Source organism: Mobula hypostoma, chromosome 9 (genome assembly GCF_963921235.1).
Source record: "Mobula hypostoma chromosome 9, sMobHyp1.1, whole genome shotgun sequence".
Taxonomy (NCBI): Eukaryota; Metazoa; Chordata; class Chondrichthyes; order Myliobatiformes; family Myliobatidae; genus Mobula; species Mobula hypostoma.
Window position 1 is genome coordinate 35,936,151 of NC_086105.1, and position 22,623 is coordinate 35,958,773.

At 40.4% G+C, this 22,623-nt stretch overlaps 1 protein-coding gene across 4 annotated transcripts in view; it reads left to right on the forward strand.

Moving 5' to 3' along the window:
* Positions 1-22,623, forward strand: part of atxn10 (ataxin 10) — a 219,435-nt gene that overhangs the window by 7,331 nt on the left and 189,481 nt on the right. For all 4 annotated transcript variants that reach the window (XM_063059674.1, XM_063059673.1, XM_063059675.1 and 1 more), the window contains exon 2: positions 2,082-2,279. In XM_063059674.1, the coding sequence (XP_062915744.1) occupies positions 2,082-2,279 (198 nt within the window). The remainder of the gene's footprint in view (positions 1-2,081; positions 2,280-22,623) is intronic.

Consider the following 22,623-nt stretch of genomic DNA (forward strand, 5'->3'; position numbering starts at 1 on the left):
GAGAATTCCAAATAGCCATGACTTTCATTTATATTATTATTATATGGGTCATCCTTAGTTCTAGATTTTCCCACAGGTTGAAACATTCCCTCCATATCAACTTTGTGAAAACTCAACAGGAACATGAATGTTTCAGATGTACTTTTTCACTCCTTTATCTCCAACACATCCAAACCCAACCTGCCCAAGCTTTGCTAGTAAGAGTGCCCACCTTTTTCAGATTGTACTCTAGTATGTAGCTGACAGTTAGTGGTGTTGCTTTGGAACTTCAGGGACCCGGGTTCAATGCTTTTTCTGGGTGACGTTTGAATGAAATTTACACGTTCTCTACATAATTGTGTAGGTTTCTGCTGGGTGCTCCACTTTCCTCCCGTATCTCAAAGACACGCTGGGAGCTTAATCAGCTACTGGAAAGCACGCATAAGTATCAAAACAATGAAAGGGGCATTGATGATCTTGTGAGATATAATAAGTTGCCTGTCTCCAGGAAAATAAGAAGAGAAATGGGACTGTAAGGTTTGATCTGTATGGGAACCTGTCATAGACCCAATGGCAGAATGGCATCTTTCATTATTATAAAAAAGTAAATTAACCTTTCTTTCCAACAAGATTTGCAACATTATTTCAATTTTGCTTCAGTTGCACTGCACCTTCAATTAATGTATAAATAGCTTCTTGCCAAGTCTGCCTTTCAAATTCCCAGTTATTATAGAGGAATTGTTTTAAAGTATTATTTATTCCCTGAAGTTTGTATAATAACATCATATTCCTTAACAACCTTGTGCTTATCACCTGTCAAAACACACCCAGCAATGGAATAATGACCAAAATGTTCTTATCTGTTGCCAGAATACCATGCGCAAGGCCCCCTTTGTGGGTCACTGTGCTTCTGCCTTTTTGCACCTGCATGTTGCTGTTGTGCAGCCGCCCTGAATCAGACATTTTATGTTTGTAGGCAAAATTACATCCTTTAGGATTTTAAGCACAAGCTGAAGCCAGTTTATGATGTATGAATCTGAATCCCTGCTGGTTTAATTAAGTCATACAGCATGTAACAGCCCTTCATCCCAGAGTCTTAACCAACCATGAGGTACTTTTTACACTAATGCTATTTTCTTCTCTTCGTATTTCCATCAATTCTTCCTGGATTCCACCACTTGCCGACACACAAAGGGTAATTTACAGAGCCAATTTACCTACCAACCTTCATGTCTTAGAGATGCTGGTGGAACATGCAACCTTCACGCTGACAGCATTGGATGTGAGGATTAAATCTGCTTCACTTGAAACTGTGAGGTGATGTTCTACAGCCACAATGCTGAATAAAAATTAGTATTACAGTCCCCTCATTTTTTTTTTCAACTCAGCACACTTCCAGCCATGCAGATGTTAGAGGAAAAGCAGGGAAAGGGCAACTCAACTTCAGTTACTGGGAGCTGAGTTTGAAAAGCTTGACAGTGTTTACAATGATCAGAAATCAGGGCTATCAATGAGTCTATGAGAATCTGGGAATTTTTGGATGTATCCTGACTCCCTACAAAAACTTTGCCCTTTAGTCTGTAAGGCTGCACACTGTGCCTGAATGCTCCCTTCTTTCATCTACATTCATGTTACCCTTAAGATGAACTTAACCACACTCTTTCCATTATCAAGAATGATTTCTTTCACTTCTACATCATTGCCCTGCCTGTTCACGTTGTGTACCAACTTGGTGTTCCGCCACTTACCTTTACTCATTCCTTCAAGATAGCTGGACTGCACTTCTTTTCTGTGTTGCTTTCTGATTTATTATCCGTATAAGCTCTAGCTGTGTGTATTCTGTCACTTTTCATCCCCCTTTCAACCTCTAACCTGCCTTTAAGTCCTCAATGTATCATATTTAAAATCAGTGGTTTACAGTCATATGATTTTTGGGATCTCCTCCAGTCCCCTCTGATGAATGTATGTTATTTTGACATCTGTTTTGTTCTTCCTTGTCCTCTCTGCTTACCATTAGTGATTCGGTTTACTGTGCCTGGGTGCAATATTTTAGTAATCTGCAATATATTGTGTGAATCTGATTTTATTTTGTATTTTTTTAGGGAGGAAGCCACACAATCTGTGTTTGAAGTATTTGCACACATCCTGACAAGACAGTTGGCTGCAATAAAGGTCTTCACTGAGAATTCTGAAAGTGGCAAGGATGAACAACATGAAACTCATTTGCAGCTTATTGCTGAATGTTTCCGATGTTTGAGAAATGCCTGTATACAATGTATGAAGAACCAGTCTTATATAAGGTAATTAAACTTCAATAGAGCAAGTCTGGGAGGCAATGTATTGGCACAACATATAAAGGAGTAAATATATTTTTCAACATAGTGGTAAGTTGGAAGTTTATGAACCAGGATCTGAGCTCATGATCTCACTTGTACTGTTATAGAGAATTGTGTGACTGATACTTGGTTCTTCACAAGGATAGATGGAAACTTGGCAGAAAACATCCTCATCTAACTTTAGCTATATCACTGCGGTTTGGTAGTCACATTGGTGTGGCCTGTGAGGAATTATTCCTGTGCTCTCTCTCTAAAGCATGATGCAGTGAAGCAAAGCAATGGGAGTAAAAAGGAAATTTTTCATTGCATTGAGGAGTAAAATAAATTTTTATCCTTGGCAGATAATATTTTAAAACAAACTGATATTTAAAATATGTTTTCATATGGAAGGAGTTTACATATACTTTTCATTGTTCATACAATGAAAATTCCAATATGGATTTGTCTCCATAGTTCTCAGAGATGCAGAGTGTGACAATACTACTGCTTGAGAGAATGAAATTCTCATCCGTGTTCATATAGATTGGTCTGATTTTATAGGTGTGTTTCTTTCCATTTTATCAGTGTAAAAGTTTGCAGACTGACAGTTTCATAGTGCAATGCATTGTTCTTCAAGGATAAGAAAAAAGATATTCTCATTCAGCTCTGCATTTTTGCCTATTAGCGTCAAAAGTTATCTGTAATTCAATCCAGTTTTATAGTAGGTTGCCTCAAGCACTCGCAGTATGCTTTTGAGATGTGAATGAAACAAGAAAAAGAACAGCAATCACACTATTCTTGGGCAGAATCAAATTTATACAGTGACAACTTTGCTGCAAAAGAGCCCTGTTGTATTCATATGCCATTTGTCTGGTTAGAGAATTAATGCTGCTGATATTGAGATAGCCTGCTGCACAACAGAGATTAGAAAATGCAACCAGGTTAATTCTGGAATGAAGTATTCTAAATAAATAATGCAGCTCTACATCATAGACCAGGAAAAGCCTTAAGAATGACTTACTTACCACTTTGATTAGTTCTTCCTACAGTTGTACTTTAAACCATTCTTAACACATAGTAAATTCCCCATTTTCTCTTTCTAGTCACAGTGAACACTTTCAGAACTAGATATCATATTATTTTATATTATATGTTAATGTTTCTTGACAGTGATGTGGAGATGCAATGGTTTACAGGTGGCCCCTGTTTTCCGAATGTTCGCTTTATGACACCTCGCTGTTTCGAAAGACCTACGTTAGTTACCTGTTTTCACTAACAGAAGGTGTTTTCACTGTTACGAAAAAAGGCAGTGCACAAAAAAAGGCAGCGCGTACCCGAACAGCCAAGCTCCTGCCCCGGAACTGCATTCTAGCCGGCATTGCTTAAACACGTGCTTTATCTCGATTTATTTTGTGCATCCGTTAGCAAGATGAGTTCTAAGGTATCAGAACAGCCTTAAAGAGCTCGTAAGGGTGTTATACTTACCGTAAAACTAGACATAATTAAGCGTTTCGATCGTGGTGACGAAGTAAGGACATTGTCCGTGTGTTGAACTTGCCTGCATCCACCATTCGCACTATTTGTACGCAGAGAGAAAGAATTTTGAAAGCTGCCGATGTTACTGTTGATTCTGCTCGTAGCAAAGTGGTCTCTCTTAGTTGGCATCCAATAATGGATACAATGGAAAGTCTGTTGCTTGAGTGGATTGATGGGTGTACAAAGCGTGGTGTTCCATTAAGTTTTCTTAAACTTAACGAGAAATTAGTCAGAAATCAGAAAGCACTGGACGATGGTGATGAAAGTGTTGTGAAAGTGGAAGTTAAAGGTAGTCATGGGTGGTTTGATCGGTTTCTGAGGCGAGGGCAGCTTCATAGTTTAAGCAGTAGTCCCCAACCTCCGGGCCGCGGACCGATACATTGCCGCAAAGAATGCAGAGGTGCAGCAGTAGTCGGAACGCACCCAGCACATCTTTAAGAAAAAAGCCAAAGTAAACAAGCTAATTAATTAAGCGCCGCTTAGCATGTAAATGTCGGCTCAGATCAGAGGCGATTGCCGCTTGCGTCGGGTGGTTACTCATATAAGCAAGTGTTTAACTGTGACGAAACTGCAATTTATTGGAGTCTTCCCAATTCCGATAAGTGAAACTACACTGTACATACATTATTTCTATTTTATATAGGCTGTGTATTTTTATGTGTTATTTGGTATGATTTGGCAGCTTCATAGCTTAAAGGTTACTGGAGAGAGTGTTTCTGCCAAGAGAGCTTGCGTCATGTTTCTGCCCAGAGCGCTTCTGCGAGATTTTCGTTGCGCTAGACAGTGCTGTAGAAAAGTATTTCTACCTTATGTAGGCTGTGTATCATTCCTGCTTTTACTATATGTTACCGTTATTATAGGTTTTATGTGTTATTTGGCATGATTTTGTAAATTATTTTTTGGGTCTGGGAATGCTCAAAAATTTTTCCCATATTAATAAATCGTAATTACTTATTCACTTTACGACATTCCGGCTTATGAACCGTTTCATGGGAACGCTCTACCTTCGGATAGCGGGGGAAACCCTGTATAGTCATTGGAAAAACAGCTTGGGTTCGGTATTTATTTCAGATCTCCTTAGGTGAGAAAGACGGTTCAGGGGGATTTTTGTGTATCTGGAGATGTATTATGACCAGGGAAAGGATTGGAAAGAGTTCTCTGCCTACCTGTTGGTTTTAGAGTTTGGAGCTCTCTCCACCTCTGCTCTTTGTGGCTGAGACTTTTATGTATGAGAGGAAACAAAGCGGATAAGTTACCGGGAGAGTGAAGTGTAAGTGCCCAGAATGAGAGTGAAAAAGACAAAAGTATGAAGTGGGCTCGGTGTTATCAGTATAGCTATTTTTGTTACTAACTTTGATAAATGTTGGATAGAAAATAATTGTCAACTTATTAGAGATAGATCTGTAAACATCAATGCAGGTATAATATTTAGGGATGGAAATCATCCACTTGGATACAAAAAGTAGCTCATCAATGTTAATAAAACTGATTTTGTGTGCGTGCCATTAACGTTGCAACTATATAACCTTTATAGAATCAGTGTAAGTAGCACTTGCCTGATGGGCATGTGCTGTAATCAAAGTTAAGATTTCATATGAAAATACTGCATTTTAGTGAATTGTGTTTTATTTTTCTGCCACTTTAATGTAATTTGAAAACATAAATATTGGTATTCAACTGCTTTTCAGAGATCTTTTGACTTAGTTTCCTTCTTTTCATTGGTAACATTGACTGGATCCATTGACAAACTTGCTAATCTTCAATGTAGTGAAAAATGTAGTTATAAAAAGAAAAAATTGCAGTTTTTTCATACTAGAAATTAGTGTTACCCAGCAGAACATGTGCTAGTGAGGCCAGAAATTGGGAGATTATACAGCTTAACTTGTGGCTAAGGAATTGGTGTAGGAGCAAGGGCATAATATTTTTGGATCATTGGGAACTTTTTCAGGGAAGTTGGGACCTGTACAGAAGAGACAGTTTGCACCTCAACAGTAAGAGGACTAATATTCCAGCGAAAAGGTTTGTTCCTGTTGCATGGGGGGTGATGATTAAACTAGAGTTCGAGGGGTTTTCAAGATGGCGGTGCAGTGAAAGGTCTGCTCGCTGAGCTCAGCACCGCAACACTGATAGTTTCACAAATAAACCTATCCGTTCCAACTTTTTTTAAAATGTCCAAGTGTCGGATTTAATAACATGAACGTTGATGAGTAATTTTTTTGAGCTGCTTCAACACCATGCCATTGAGATGTACTAAAAAGGTGGCCAGGATGGACTGCACAGAGCGCTCGCCCGGGGCTGAGGAGCTAGTTGCTACTGGCTATGCTAACATGTTGGACCCTGCTTGTCATCAAGTAATTCAGAAAGTTACGGAGAACATATCCAAAATGACGGACGAGAAGCTGGGTGCACTCTCTCTACCTTCAGATAGCGGGGGAAACCTGTATAGTCATTGGAAAAGCAGCTTGGGTTCAGTATTTATTTCGGATCTCCTTAGGTGAGAAAGAAGGGGGAGGAGAAGATGGTGCGACGCAGCGCGCGGCCACTCTGAAATGATATCGGTATTTGTAAGTAGGTACCGTGCACAATCCTGATTTGATGGAGACAGATGTGAGAAGCACGGAGGGACATCTGGAGAAACTTCTGAATTGCCTGCTTCGTTGCCATTGCTACTGTGCGATCGAGAATCTCCGGAGGGGAAGACCCCAAATCCTTGGCTTTGCCTATTGCCTATTGCCGGGGCCAGGGTTGAAGCGCTTGGCAGAGACGGTGCTCGGTGTCGGAGGGCTGGTCAGAGGCTCGAAGTTTTTGGACGGACTCAAGAGTTGGCTGTGGTCGGGTGCTTCCAGGGTGCTGCTTCGGCAAGTTTGCGGTGCTGGAGGTTCATGGCAGGAAGAGAGTTTCTCTTCCCTCTACTGTCTGCGTGAAATGATGGGACTTTTGAGAGACTTTGAGACTTTTTTACCGTGCCCATAGTGTGCTCTTATTACGGTATTGCTTTGCACTGTTGTAACTATATGTTATAATTATGTGATTTTTGTCAGTTTTGTCTTGGTTTAGTCTTGGTTTGTCTTGTGTTTCTGTGATATCATTCTGGAGGAGCATTGTATCATCTCTTAATGCATACATTACTAAATGACAATAAAAGAGGACTCTGTGTCCTCATAATCTAACAGTCCAGAACCGCACATTGGAGCTTAAAAATCTTGATACAAGAACGACCGAAGCCAAGGGCCGAGTCTCCGTGGTAGAGACTGTAGCTGATCAGGCTCAAAACCGCATCCGGGCGCTAGAAAACCAAGTTCAAAGCCTGTCTGACCATGTCGATGATCTTGAGAATAGAGGTAAGAGGAAGAACATACGAATTATCAGTCTACCTGAAGGAACAGAAGGCATCCAGCCAGTGAAGTTTTTTGAGGGCTGGCTGCCTAGTTTCCTTGATTTGGAAACCAAGGCTGGAAGCATTAATGTAAAAAGAGCTCATCGTACACTCACTCCAAAACTGGGCCCAGACCAACGCCCTCGACCTGTCCTCGTGTTGTTCCATAATTTCGGTGATAAGCAAAGAATGATGGAGGCTTCAAGATGCTGTGGGACTGATGCCCAGGCTTTAATATATGAGGGATCCATGCTTATGTTTTTTAGATTTTTCAGCAGCCATTATTCGGAAGCACAAGGAATTCAACCAGGTAAAGGAGTGGCTGAGAGAATCCAGAAACCTGTACTTTATGCTGTACCCAGTGGCGCTGAAAATCACCTACAAAAGGACCACCAAGATATATGATTTTCCTGGCAAAGCTAAATCTCTTGTAGACACGTTGGGCTAAAGAATGTATATATTGTGTAGCCCTGGTTATGGACGATTACATGCTCGATGGTCGCTTTATTTTACTTTTTCATTACTCGACGGCAAGGTATCTAATAGGATGGGTAACGTATTTGTTTTGATTAATATAGTTTCATTATTTGTTTAAATTAGCGGTGCTGCTCCAGCCTGAAGGAGCTTAAACATGACGGTAACAAATTGGTAGATTGATAAATTATGCTCTGTTTTCATTTTTGACTATGTTAAATGCCATATTGGCAGTGGGGCAGAATATTGGGTGCTAGAAGGTTCAGATATCCCTCTTAAGTGTGGGCTAAGTCCTCTTATTCAGTGCTGTTGGCACTTTGTTTTTTTGTGTGTTTTTTTTATTCGCTTATTGTTGCTCAGCTGATCGTAAGTCAGGTTTCTTCTCCTCTGGAGTCAAATGATAGTTATAAAGGGTTATGACCAGTAATATATTAAAATTGTGCACTTGGAACATTCACCTATCAAGAAAAAGAAAATCCTATTAAACCTGAAAAAGGAAAGGGTGGCCATAGCCTTATTGCAGGAGACTCATTTAAATGACAAAGAACATCTAAATCCCATTGCAACAGTGTGGATTTGATCAAGTCTGTTTTTCATCTTTTAATACCAGGAGTGGGGGGGGGGGGGTGGCCATTTTAATTAGGAAGAACCTACCTTTTAAGTTATTAAACTGCATTAAGGATAAGTATGGGAGATTTGTGATTGTTAAGGCTTCTATATGTGGAGAGGAATATGGTGTTCTCAATGTTTACTGCCCTGCAGCTCATCCTCTCAAATTCCAAACTTACAAGCTTTTCAATACAAAACATTATCGTAGGTGGGGATTTTAATTGTCTCATGGACAGAGTACCTAGTGGTTCCCCCATTGCTGTCCTCACAGTCCAAACAAATCCTGGGGTTATGTGGAGAACTAGGACTTGTGGATGTCTGGGGGATGTTAAATCCCTCAGACAAAGACTTCACATTTTTTTCTAATCAACATAAGTGTTATACCAGAATAGACTTTTTTCTAACCCCCAAAACGCTCCTAGATTTAGTTGTATCCTGCACAATTGGAAATATCGCTATATCTGACCATACAACAGTATATTTAAATATTAAGCCCAAAGATAATTCAGCACGATCTGGACATTGGAGGCTGAATCCTTTTATTCTTAAAGATAATAAATTCATAGACTACTTTACTTACGAATTTAAAACTTCCCTGTCTATTAATTCCAAATCAGCTAGTAGTCCATCGATGCTCTGGGAAACCGCTAAGGCCTATGCAAGGGGATTAATTATCTCCTACTCTGCTAGTAAGAAGCGACAAGCTGCAGAACAGCAGTGCCTGGTGGAAGCAAGGCTTGCGGCAGCTGAAAAGGATTATATTAATAAGCCTTATGCAGCCAAGTTACAGAATATCACTACCCTATGCTGTACACTAAGCTTTTTTCCTACACAAGCAGCCAAAAGAAAATTGACATTTGCTAAACAACAATTGTTTGAACATAGTGAAAAACCAGGTAGGTATTTGGCTTATTTAGCGAGAAAGAAAAATGCCTCTCAGACTATTGCTTCAATTAGGGATGGGACAGGAGCCCTCACTAGTAATTCTAAAATGATTAATGTTGTGTTTAAGAAGTTTTATTCTAAATTGTATCAATCTGAACAATGTAATGATGGACAATCTAAGATGGAGTCTTTTTTCAGGAATTTAGATCTCCTCGGCGTTTCTTCTGAACAAGAGTCCCTCCTCAATGCTTCATTATCTATACATGAGATACAGGAAGCTGTGAGACAGCTCCAAAGTGGGAAGGCCCCTGGTCCTGATGGACTCACTAGTGAATTCTATAAAGAGTTCACAGGGTTATTATCAGAGCCTATGCTAAACACGTTCAATCATGCATTTAATTGTGTCTCCTCCCACTATCATTGAGAGAAGCTAATATCTCCCTAATTCTTAAGAAAGGAAAGAGCCCTGAAGATTGTGCCTCCTACAGGCCTATTTCATTGTTAAATGTTGACTTTAAAATCTTATCTAAAACCTCAGCATTGCGATTAGAAACTGTGTTACCTTTTATCATAAAAGAGGATCAAACGGGTTTTGTAAAAGGCCGTAGATCATATAACGATATCAGAAGATTACTAAATGTGATTCAGGCATGTCAGCAACAGGCAGTAGATGGCTTGGTGGTTTCTCTTGATGCAGAAAAGGCCTTTGATCGTGTCAAATGGCCGTATCGTTTTTTCACTTTAGAACGATTTGGTTTGGGCAATAATTTTATTAAGTGGGTGAAGATTCTTTATAATGATCCTTTGGCTGCGATTCTTACTAATGGTATTAGGTCGGATAATTTTAGTATTCTGAGGGGCAGCCGGCAGGGCTGCCCTTTATCACCACTACTTTTCACACTAGTGATCGAGCCATTGGCAGAGGCTATTCTGCGAGACCCCAAAATATCTGCTCCAGACATAGGGCTAAAGTCACATAAAATTACATTGTATGTGGATGATGTTCTAATTTTCTTATCAAACCCTGCTATATCAGTGCACCATCTTACACAATGCATCAATTCATTTAGCGCCTTTTCAGGTTATAAAATAAACTTTACTAAATCAGAGGCTATGCCTCTGGGGAATCTGCAGCAGGTACCTGACACTTAGCGTGTTTTCCCCTTTAAATGGTCGCAGACAAGTTTTGTTTACTTAGGCATATTTATCACACCTACGTTTGATCAATTGTTCAAAGCTAACTTTACAGTTATTTGGCAAAATCAAACAGGATCTTGAGCGATGGAGCACTCTTCCCATTTCTTGGCTTGGCCGAATATCCTTCCTCAAAATGAACATTCTTCCTCGTCTGCTCTACCCAATACGAATGATTCCAGTCATTTTTACTCAACAAATACTTAAAAAAAATAAATGGCTGCTTTGTTTCTTTCATCTGGAACAAAAAAAGACCCTGTATTAAAATGTCTAAGTTACAGCTTCCTAGTAGTCTAGGGGTTTGGATTTTCCAGACATCAAAAAATATCAATTAAATTCCTTTTTATCTTATGTGGTTGACCAGGTTTGCAGGGACCCCTCCTCAATTTGGCTAGACACTGAAGCTTCACAAGTAAAATGCCCTCTTATTAATTTACTTTTCCTCAATAAGATGAGACTAGTTAAGGAATATTGTCGCAATCCAATAACAATTAATACAGTCAGGGCTTGGAAGGCAGTGTGACAAATTGAGGCTAACGCAGCAAAAATATCATCTTTGACACCAATAACCGGCAGTCCGGATTTTCAGCCTGGCGTAATGGATTCTGGATTTAAACTTTGGATTTCTAAGGGTATTTTTCATCTAGGAGATTTGTTTGATGAAGAAATGATGATGTCTTTTAGTCAAATAGTACAGAAATTTAACATACCCAATAAGGATCTTTTTCATTTCCTTCAGATAAGGGAATTTTATACAGAAAAAAACATCATTGTTAACTGATTTCTATAGTTCTGACATAGAAAAGAGGGTGTTTTGTTCTGAGGGTGAAGTCTCCATTAGTACTTTTTACAGCATCCTGAGGGAATGTTCTTGTGGAGAGGCTGAGCAGCTGGGAAAGGTCTGAGAAGAAGAGCTGGGAGTAGAATTTACAGCTGAAACATGTGATAATGCAAAGAAAATTTCAGTTTGTAATAGAACTAAAGCACTGCAACTCAAAATTCTGCATAGAGCCCATCTGACTCTTGAAATTTAAGACGGGGGTTTCTGCAGTATGTTCTAAATGTAAAGTAAATACTAGAACTTCCACCCACTGTTTTTGGACTTGTCCCAAGCTTCAGGCATACTGGAGTGGTATTTTGGGTGAAATGGAAAAGATTCTGAAGATGGAACTTGAACTGGACCCAGTGTCTTTTCTCTTAGGTTTACCCAGCAGTCGTATTATGAATGCACATCGGAAAAGTCTTTTTAACATCCTGTGCAAAGAAGAACATTTTACTTTGTTGGATATCCAATAAGGCCTCTAGACTTTATGGTTGGTGTAAATTAATCATGGAATACATTCCTTTGGACTTTCTTGACATATATGGTACACTCAAAAACAAATATTTTTCATAAAATATGGCAACCTTTTTTGCAATATTCTGTAAACCAGTCTGCTATACTAATAAGGGCTTTTGTATAAGATGTTGGGGTGATGTCTGTATTTTGATGGAAGTGTTCTGATAGCTGATATCTGTGAGGGGAAGAAATGTAAATGTATCTGTAAATTGAAAGTTTTGTTATGCTGAGCAAATATATATATATATATATATATAATGCAAGAAGTATCATAAGAAAGGCAGATGAGCTCAGGACATGGATCAACACCTGGAATTATGATATTGTAGTCATTAGTGAGACAGATTTGCAGGAGGGGCAGGACTTATTGCTCAATATTCTGGGGTTCTTTTGTTTTAGGTGCAACAGAGTGGGAGGGATTTAAAGAGGGGGGTGACATTACTAGTGAGAATAAATGTCACGGTGGTGCTCAGTCAGATCAGACTGGATAACTTGTCTAGTGAAGCGTTTTGGATGGAACTGAGTAGTAAGAAAGGTACGACCACGTTAATGGGGCTATATTACAGGCCACCGAGGGATTTAGAGGAACAAGATTGTAAAGAGGTTGCAGACTGTTGCAAGAAACATTAGGTTATTATAGTGGATGATTTTAACTTTACATGTATTGACTGGGACTCCCATACTGTAAAAGGACCAGATAGGATAGAGTGTGTCAAATGTGTTCGGGAAAGTTTCCTTCATCGGTATGTAGAAGTCCAATGTGAGATTGTGCGATACTTGATTTGCTATTAGGGAATGAGACAGAAATTTGTGTAGGGGAACTCTTTGCATCTAGACATCATAATGCCATTAGTTTCAAAGTAAATATGCAAAAGGATAGGTCTGGTCTGTGGGTTGAGATTCAAAATTGGAGAAAGACCAATTTTGATGGTATCAGAAAGGATCTGGCAAGGGTGGGTTGGAACAAGCTGTTCTCTGGCAAAGGTGTATTTGGTAAGTGAAATTTTGAGAGTACAAAGTTTTTATGTGCCTGTCAGAATAAACAGTAATGTATTCTACGCAAGATTCGAACAGAAGAGGAGCGTCCTGCTCCCTCCAGATGAACCGGACCTGGTGGCATCGAGATTCATTGTCACCGAGGAGGATGTTAGAAGGGCCTTCCTGAAGATAAATCTAAGGAAGGCGATGGGCCCCGGTGGCATCCGGGGATGGATTCTCCGGGCCTGTGCAAGCGAGCTAGCTGGAGTGTTTGCTGACATCTTCAACTGCTCCTTTATTCAGTCTAAGATCCCCTCGTGTTTTAAGAAGACAACGATAATCCCGGTGCCGAAGAAGAGCAAGGTGGCATGCCTGAATGACTATCGACCTGTAGCTCTGATATCAATTGCTATGAAGTGCTTTGAGAGATTGGTTATGGCACACATCAACCACAGCCTACCGGTCAACCTTGATGCTTTGTAATTCACCTACTGGAACAACAGGTCAACGGCAGGTGCCATCGCTCTGGCCCTACATTCCTCCTTAGAACACCTGGAGAATAAAGACGCATATGTAAGGCTCCTTTTCATTGACTACAGCTCTGCCTTTAATACCATCACTCCAAGTAAACTGATTCCTAAGCTCCGGAACCTAGGCCTTAGCACTCAGATCTGCAGCTGGATCTTCAACTTCCTCACGGACAGGACCCAGGCTGTAAAAATAGGGGACAAGTTCTCCTCTACAATCACTCTGAGCACCGGTGCCCCACAAGGCTGTGTACTCAGCCCCCTGCTGTACTCACTGTACACCCATGATTGTGTAGCCAAGTTTCCATCGTACTCAATATATAAGTTTGCTGATGACACAACAATTGTAGGACGTATCTCAGGTAATAATGAGTTTGAGTACAGAGAGGAAATTAAGAACCTGGTGGAATGGTGCGAAGACAATAACCTATCCCTCAGTGTCAGCAAGACGAAGGAATTGGTTGTTGACTTCAGAAGGAGTAGTGGACCGCACGACCCCATTTACATCGTGGTGCGCAAGTGGAATAGGTCAAAAGCTTTAAGTTCTTCGGGATCAGTATCACAAATGACCTGACTTGGTCCAACCAAGCAGAGTCCACTGCCAAGAAGGCCCACCAGCATCTTTACTTCCTGAGAAAGCTAAAGAAATTTGGCCTGTCCCCTAAAACCCTCACTAATATTTATAGATGCACCATAGAAAGCATTCTTCTGGGGTGTATCACAACCTGGTGTGGAGGTTGTCCTGTGCAAGAAAGGAAGAACCTGAAGAAGATCGTGAACACAGCCTAGCACGTCACAAAAACCAATCTTCCATCCATGGACTCACTTTACACCGCAAGCTGTCGGAGCAGTGCTGCCAGGATAATCAAAGACACGATCTACCCAGCCAACACACTTTTCATCCCTCTTCCCTCCAGGAGAAGGCTCAGGAGCTTGAAGACTCGTACGGCCAGATTTGGGAACAGCTTCTTTCCAATTGTGATAAGACTGCTGAACGGATCCTGACCCGGATCTGGGCCATACTCTCCAAATATTCGGACCTGCCTCTCGGTTTTTTTGCACTACCTTACTTTCCCTTTTCTATTTTCTATTTATAATTCATAATTTAAATTTTTAATATTTACTATCGATTTGTACTCCAGGGAGTGCGAAACGCAGAATCAAATATCACTATGATGATTGTACGCTCTAGTATCAATTGTTTGGCGACAATAAAGTATAAAGTAATGGTAACAGGTGCAGGGAACTTTTGTTTTCAAGAGATATTAAGGCCCAGATTAAGGGAAAAGAAGGAGGTGCATTTTAGGTATTGACAAGTAGGAGCAAATGAGGTGCCTATGAAGTATAAGAATTCCAGGAGAACACTTAAGAAAAAATCATGAGGGCTAAAGGAAGGCATAAGATCCTAAGGGATTTTACAGATATATTTAGAGCAAAAGGACTGCAAGGGACAAATATTGGTCCTGTGGAAGATCAGAATGGTAATCCATGTGTGGAGCCAAAAGAGATGGGGGAGATCTTAAATGAGTTTTTTTTTTACTCAGGAGTCAGACGCAGAGCCTATAGAAGTAAGGCAAAATGGCATGAAATTCATGGACCCTTTACAGGTTACAGAGGAGGAGGTGTTTGTAGTCCTAAGGCAAATCAGGGTGGATAAATCCCCAGAGCCTGACAAGGTGATCCCTCAGACCCCGCGGAAGACACGTGCATAAATTGCTAGGGTCCTAGCAGACATTTTAAATCATCCTCAGTGACAGGTGAGGTGTCAGAAGTTTGGAGGATAACCAATGTTATCCTACTGTTTAAAGAAGGCTCTAAAAATAAACCAGAAAATTACAGGCCGGTGAGCCTGACATCAGTAGTGGGAAAGTTATTGGAAAGTATTCTAAGGGACCGGATATATGAATATTTGGATAGACGTGGACTGATTAAGGATTAAGAATAGTCAGCATGCTTTTTTGTGTGCAAGGTTGTGTGTAACCAATCTCAAAATTTTTTGAGGAAGTGACCAGTAAAGTTAATGAAGGTAAGGCAGTCGATGTTCTCTGCACGTGTTTTAGCAAGGCATTTGATAAGGTCCCGTAGGGGAGGTTGGTCAAGAAGGTTCAGTCGCTTGGCATTCAAGATGAGGTGGTAACTTGGATTAGACATTGGCTTTCTAGGAAAAGCCAAAGAGTGGTAATAGATGGTTGCCTCTCTGACTGGTGGCCTGTGACTAGTGGAGTGCCGCAGGGATCGGTGCTGGGTCTGTTGTTGTTCGTCATCTGTATCAATGATCTAGATGATAATGTGGTTAGCTGGATCTGCAGATTTGTGGATGACACCAATTTTGGGAATGTAGAGGGTAGCAAGGAATGCTATTGTGACAATGGGATCTGGACCAGCTGGAAAATGGGCTGAGAAATGGCTGATGGAATTTAATGTAGACAAGTGTGAGGCGTTGCACTTCAGCAGGACCAACCAGGGTAGGTTTTACACAGTGAATAGTAGGCACTGAGGAGTGCGGTAGAACAAAGCGATCTGGGGATATAGGTCCATAAGTCATTGGAAGTGACATCACACATAGGCAGTCATAAAAGCTTTGGGCACATTGGGCTTCATAAATCAAAGTATTGAGTACAGTAGAAGGGACGTTATGTTGAAGTTGCATAAGACACTGGTGAGGCCTAATTTGGAGTATTGTGTGCAGCTTTGGCCACCTAAGTGCAGGAAAGATGTAAATAAGAGTACAGAGAAAATTTACAAGTATGTTGCTGGGTCAGGAGGACCTGAATTATATGGAAAGATTGAATAGGTTAGGACTTTATTCCTTGGAATGTAGAAGATCAAGGGGAAGTTTGATAGAGCTATGCAAAATTATGAGGGGTACAGATGAGGTAAATGCAAGCAGGCTTTTTCCACTGAGGTTGGGTGGGACTACAACCACAGATCATGGGTTAAGAGTGAAAAGTTTTAGGAGAAACTTCTTCACTCAGAAGGTCATGAGAGTACAGAACAACCTGCCAGTTGAAATGGTGCATGCAAGCTCAGTTTCAACATTTAAGAGAAGTTAGAATAGGTACATGGATGATAAGGGTATGGATGGTTATGGTCCTGGTGTAGGTCGATTGGAGTAGGCAGTTTAAATGGTTTGGCTCAGATTAGATGAGCCGAATGGCCTGTTTCTGTGCTGTACTTTTCTATGACTCTGTGACTTCCTAAGTGTGCTGTCACAATTTTTTTGCACAGTTAATTGTACAGTATACCGTTTAAAAAGGATTGCACCTTTTTGAGTGAACTAATTTTTTAATGGTGTATTTAGACACAATTACCTCTTGGCAAGCCCAATATCTAAACAGAAATTTTCACATTGCTATCCCTGAGTCAAAATTCTGTGACTTTTATAGATTAAAAAAGTTAAAATATGAAATTATTTATTACATGTCATGTTCTCATTTAATTTCATGCATATATAACACCTTGTAAATTAAGTCAAAATTGTTTTATTTTACCTTCTGGTTACTGTCTTCAATAGTTCTTCAGTGTTATTGGCTGCTAGATTGCATTATCATCAGGTGCTTGAGGCCAGATTGAGATATCAATTGATTTATTTCATTAGAAGCAACTGAAAACTCGCTTTGTGATGTGTGATATAAGTTAGATGCACAGCTGAAGGTAGTGATAAGTAGGCTTTTTGAAGTTCTTTATGATGGATAACCAACCATGGTCTGCATCTGTAATTTACTTCAAAGTTGCGTTGTTTAAAATATTTTAAATGGCTTTGCCTCTGCTCTCAGTTGGATGGTAAGACTTACCAGATATCAAAATGCATTCTGATGTTTATATCCATGTTCTGGTTTTTAACTAATTTTGTGTTCGCTTTCAGAATTTCTTATTGCATGTAAAATTTTGACTTAATTGAGGGTTTGATTCTTTCAATCATCCTAACCACTAACTTGGTGAAGCAAAATGTTCAGACAGAGATGCAGTGCTTAATTGTAAATTGTATATTGCTAGTTTTTTTTATTTAGACTCTCTTTTACAGCTCTGCATCACTGACTGCCTCTGATCTGTCTTGACATCTTATATGAATTTTCTCGCTTATTCTTCAGTTGTTCTTGTCATCTTCACCAATCTTCAGCAAATGCAAAATGGCCACTGTTCATGACGTCGAGTGTGTCACTCCTGCCTCTGCAAACTTCAGTGACTCACCAAGGCTTCAAATTGTTTTCAAGCCTTGTCCAAAGGTCCATCAGGCAGGTCCATGTGTAAACCTAGTGCATATATTAATGGCTAAAGTACACAGCTCTTTGAAGCTGTATATATCAAGCTGAAGTTCAAGCTCGTTTGTCATCTGCCTGTACATATATCCAACTAAGTGAAACAATGTTCCCCTAGACCACGGTGCACCCATAGTACATATATCACACACAGCAGATAAAACCACAATATTGCCATAAATAAGTTAATAAAATATAATTCAAAATGTGCAGCTCAGGTAGACAGTAATGCATACAGTAAACAGCTCACTGTCCTAGTGAAGAGCCCTCTGTGGTGGCAGGGTATTCATTAGTCTCAAAGGCTGAGGGAAGAAGCTGACAGTCAGATAGTCCTAGTCCTGATGCTTCTGTACCTCCTTCCTGACAGTAGTAAGCCAACCAGATAGTGGGATTGGTTGTAGGAATCCTCAACAATATTTCAGGCTCTTCGTACACAACACCAGGTAAATGTCTCAAATAAGGGGGAGGGAGACCCTGGTGATCCTCTCTGCAGGTTTTACTATCCTCTGTAGGGCCTTGCGGTCCAATCCCTTGCAGCTTCTGTACCACACAATGATGCAGCCAGGCAGGACACTCTCAGTGGTGCCGCTGGAGAAAGTTGTTAGAATGGGGGCAGGGAGCATTGCATGCTTCGCTCTCCTCAGAAAGTGTGCATGCTGCTATGACTAGTGAGTAGGTGTTGTGGGTCCAGGTTAAATCACGCATTATGTACAGACCAAGGGCCACGGATGTGCAATGGAGAGTGGTCGACCTGTGCCTTTCTGAAGTCCACAATCATCTCTTTAGTCATGTCCATGTTGAGACTCAGGTTGCTGTTCTCACCCCGTTTGACAAGCCTCACTGCCTCGTCTCTGTATGCCAACTCATCATTGTTGCTGATGAGGTTCACCACTGTTATATAATCAGTGAGCCTGATGATGCAATTTGAGCTGCATCTGACTGTGCAGTTGTGAGTTAGTAACATGAACACCAGTGGGCTGAGCACACACCCCTGGGGGCACCAGTGCTCAGTGTGATGGAACATGAGATGTTGCTGCCAACTCAGACTGATTGGGGTTTTTCTGTCAAGAAGTCCAAGATCCAGTTACAGAGAGGGGTGTTGAGTCCCAACAAGGAAAGTTTACCCACCAGTCTCCAAGGGATGATTCTGTTAAATGCCGAGCTGAAGTCAGTGAACAACATCCTGTCATATACGGCGTCATTTTCTAAAATGGGACAGGATGGAGTAGAGGGTCGAGGGTATGGCAGCATCTATTAACTGGTTTGAACCGTAGGCAAACTAGAAAGAGTCCAATGTAGCTGGAAGTGGGGATTTTATATGATCCGTGACTAGCTGCTCCAAGCACTTCATGATGGTTGGAGTACTGCTACTGGGTGGTAATTATTTAGGCCAGCTACTGCTGCTCTCATGGGCACTGGACTAATGGTGGGTGCCTTGAAGCTTGCAGGGACTTCAAACAGATATTAAAGATGTCCATTAAGACCTCTGTTAGCTGGGCTGCACCTGACCAAATATGCTGTCTGGCCCTCAGCTTTGAGTGGGTTTATCCTGGTTGGGATCCTCCTTACCTCGGCTATAGCCAGACCTTCCTCGGGGGAGAGGGGGCTTTCCTCAATGTCACATCATTCCATGTGTTAAATTGTGCTTAGTAGGCACTCAGCCTATCAGGAAGGGAGGCATCACTGTCATTGATGTGCAGGGAGTGACTATGCTATCTGAAGATATAGCATCAGCTCCTGGCAATCCTTAAAGCTTCATTATAGATCAAAGTAAAGTTTTAAATAAAATAATTAAAGATTTCAGGCTTATACAGGAGGTTGTACAGGACATTACAAAGGCTGCACAGTGTTGGTCACCCTGTAAAAGCAAAGATATTATTAAACTGGAATAAGTGCAGAATAAATTTACAAGAAGCCCTACAATACATCTACAATAAACTTCCAAGACCTGAGGGGCAGAGATTGGGCAGGCAAGGACTTTAGTCTTTGGAATGTACGAGACTGAGATGTGATCTTATAGAGCTGTATAAAAATTATGAGGGGCATACATACAGTAGTCTTTTTCCCAGGGTTGAACTAGAGGGCATGGCTGCTAAGAGGGAAAAGATTTAATGTGAGCTTGTGAGGCAACATTTTTTACACGAAGGTGGTGTCTATGTAGAATGAAGTGCCAGAGGAAGTGGTTGAGGTGGGTACAATAACAAATTTTAAAATGCAGTTGACAGGTATATGACTTGAAAAGGTTCATAAGGTTATGAGCCAAATGCTGTCAAGTGGGACTAGCTAGGACAAGGCATCTTGATTTGCATGGTCCAAGTGGGCAAAAGGGCCTGTTTCTATGCTGTATAACTCTTGTGCAGGAATATGATTCCAACTATTTCTCTTATAGGTGAAGAAGTATGAAAATTATTCTTGGCTTGTTGAGTTCTAATGATTTGTGATGAGTGTAATTTGTTCAAATTATAGTTTCTTGAAACTCAAAATAATTCACTGCCAGTGCCACAGTTTTCACAAGGTAAATGATTGAATAGTATCTCAACTTATCATGGGTTCTTTGGCCTTGTGGCACATTTCTGGGAATACTTACTCATGAACCAGTGAATCAGATCTAAGCTCTTCAGTCTTGCCACATCCAGTTGGGGTAGACAATTGAACAACATGCTGGAGGAGCAGGCTCCACAAATAACCCCTTTCTCAATGATGGGATCGACTAAAATATCAGTGTAGAAGATAAAACAGATGTAGTTGCCAGAGGAGCTGTGTCACTGTTCCATCTCAGCCTCCTCCAGTGGTGCCAGCATGATGGATATCAGTCTTCAGCCAAATCCAGCAAAAAAAATGGATAAATGCATTGGACGCAGCCGAGCCCTGACAACATTCTGGCAATAGTACTGAAGACTTACACTCCAGAAGTTGCCATGATGTTGGCCAGATCCTTTCAGTATAGCTACAAGATGCCATCTAACAGGAGAATGAGAAATCAATCCATGGTCTGTAGGACTGTTATGTGCCTCCTCACAAAGTAGCTTGCCATCCAAACCTGCTGAACCTGGTGATTATCCTGGAAATTACAGATGGGAAAGACCCACATACATGGTAGGCAGGCTATTGGAGAGTATCTTAGGGATAGGAATTATTAGCATTTGGAAAACCATAGCCTAATAGGGAGAGTCAGTATGGTTTGCCCAGACCAAGAAAGGTTTACTAACTTTGAGATTTTTGAAGAAATGATGAAGGTGATTGATGAGAGTAGAGCTGTGGACATTTGTTATATGAATTTTAGTAAGCTGTTTGACATAGTAGGCTCATCCAGAAGATTAAGATGCATGAGATCTACTGTAATTTAGCTGTTTGGTTTCGGCATTGGCTTACCCATAGAGACAGAGGACTGAGGTTGATGGAACTCCAGCCAGAATAAATCCCATGATGTATCAGTACTAAGATCTCTATGTGATGCACATACTTCATTTGGACAAAAACGTGAATTGGCAGATTAGTAAGTTTGCAGATAATACAAGATTGGCATTAAGGATGGTATAGAAGATCGTCAAAGTACAGAGTGGAATATAGTTCATTTGGAGATATGGGTGGTGAAATGGCAGATGGCAAATAATCTGGTCAAGTGCATAACTTCTGGTCTTGACTAGTTTCTGTATTTTCATAGATTATAGTCTTCAACTTTCAACCTTGGGATTTACCATATGCCAGATTTCATTCATTCTTCTAGTTTGAATGAAGCAGCTTGGAGATGATGGAAAATGTATTGGAATCACAGAGAAGGCCATTCATAGTGTTGACTTGGGCTGCCTTGGTGCTGAGAAGAGCTGAAACTGTGCTGGGGGGATATAGGGAAACAATTTAGAAAGATGAACACGAACCAGTGAGGTTGACAGTGCATTCAGGGACCTGGAAGATTAAATTTGTATTGTTCTGCTCCATAATCACTTTATATCAAGAAAGCTCACCTCTGTACCAGGATACTGACGGACTTTTACCGCTGTACCATTGAGAGCATACTCACCAACTGCATCTCAGTGTGGTATGGCAATTGTCTCGTGTGGCACTCCAGCGTGTGTTGAAAACTGCCCAGCGGATTATCGGCACCCAATTGCCCACCATTGAGAACATCTACCATACACGCTGCCTGGGCAGGGCAAAAAGCATTATCAAGGATGCATCTCACCCTAACCATAGACTTTTTACTCCCCTCCTATCTGGTAGGCGTTACAGGAGCCTCCGCTCCTGCACCAGCAGGCACAGGAAGAGCTTCTTCCCCGAGGCTGTGACCCTGCTGAACCTCACATCACAGCGCTAAGCAGTATTGCACCCATATTGGACTGTCTCAGTACTTTTATATTTGTGTACTGTAGCACTTACTTTTTATTCGCAGTTACTTTGTAAATAACACTATTCTTTGCATTTCTGGTTAGATGCTAACTGCATTTCATTGGCTTTGTATCTGTACTTGGCACAATGACAATAAAGTTGAATCTAATCTGATCTAAATCTAATATAAGTAGCAGTGTCTGCATTATGGCTGTCAGCATATAATAAAATCATCCTTAAAAAGGGGCCAAAATAGGTGGTAGAAGGCATAGGAATACTATAATTAAGTTTAGTGTCTTCAATTGCTTTTGTCATCTGTAATTGCTTCAGTTTGATACTAAGTTTTGAAGCTGTTAGAATATTGATATAAACTTTGCTTTATTAACTTGGTTTTTGATGAATATGAATTACTTATAAGATTGCTGAGATAACCCCTGCAACCATAATGTAGAATTCTTAATTTTCATTAAGTGCAAATTATTTTTTTTTATTTATTGGATTCAATTTCCATTATAGTTCTGCAATATCAGCAACATTTATATTGTGAATTTTTGTGTTGATAACTTGAACTGTTCTCAGGCCACTAATTACTATTCATCTTCAACTAGAATAAATGAAAATTTGATGGTCATTTGTGAACAATAGAATACTGTACTAACCATATGTGCATTGAACATTCAGCTGCACAGAGTTTGAGGTCTGGCAAAATATCTAAATATTCCACTTTCTGTTTTTAATTTGGCTAAAAAGTTATGATAAATCATATTTGTCTAAGAATTTTCTTAAAGGGGGCATAAAATCAGTCTCTTGTTGAGAAGATTGGCAA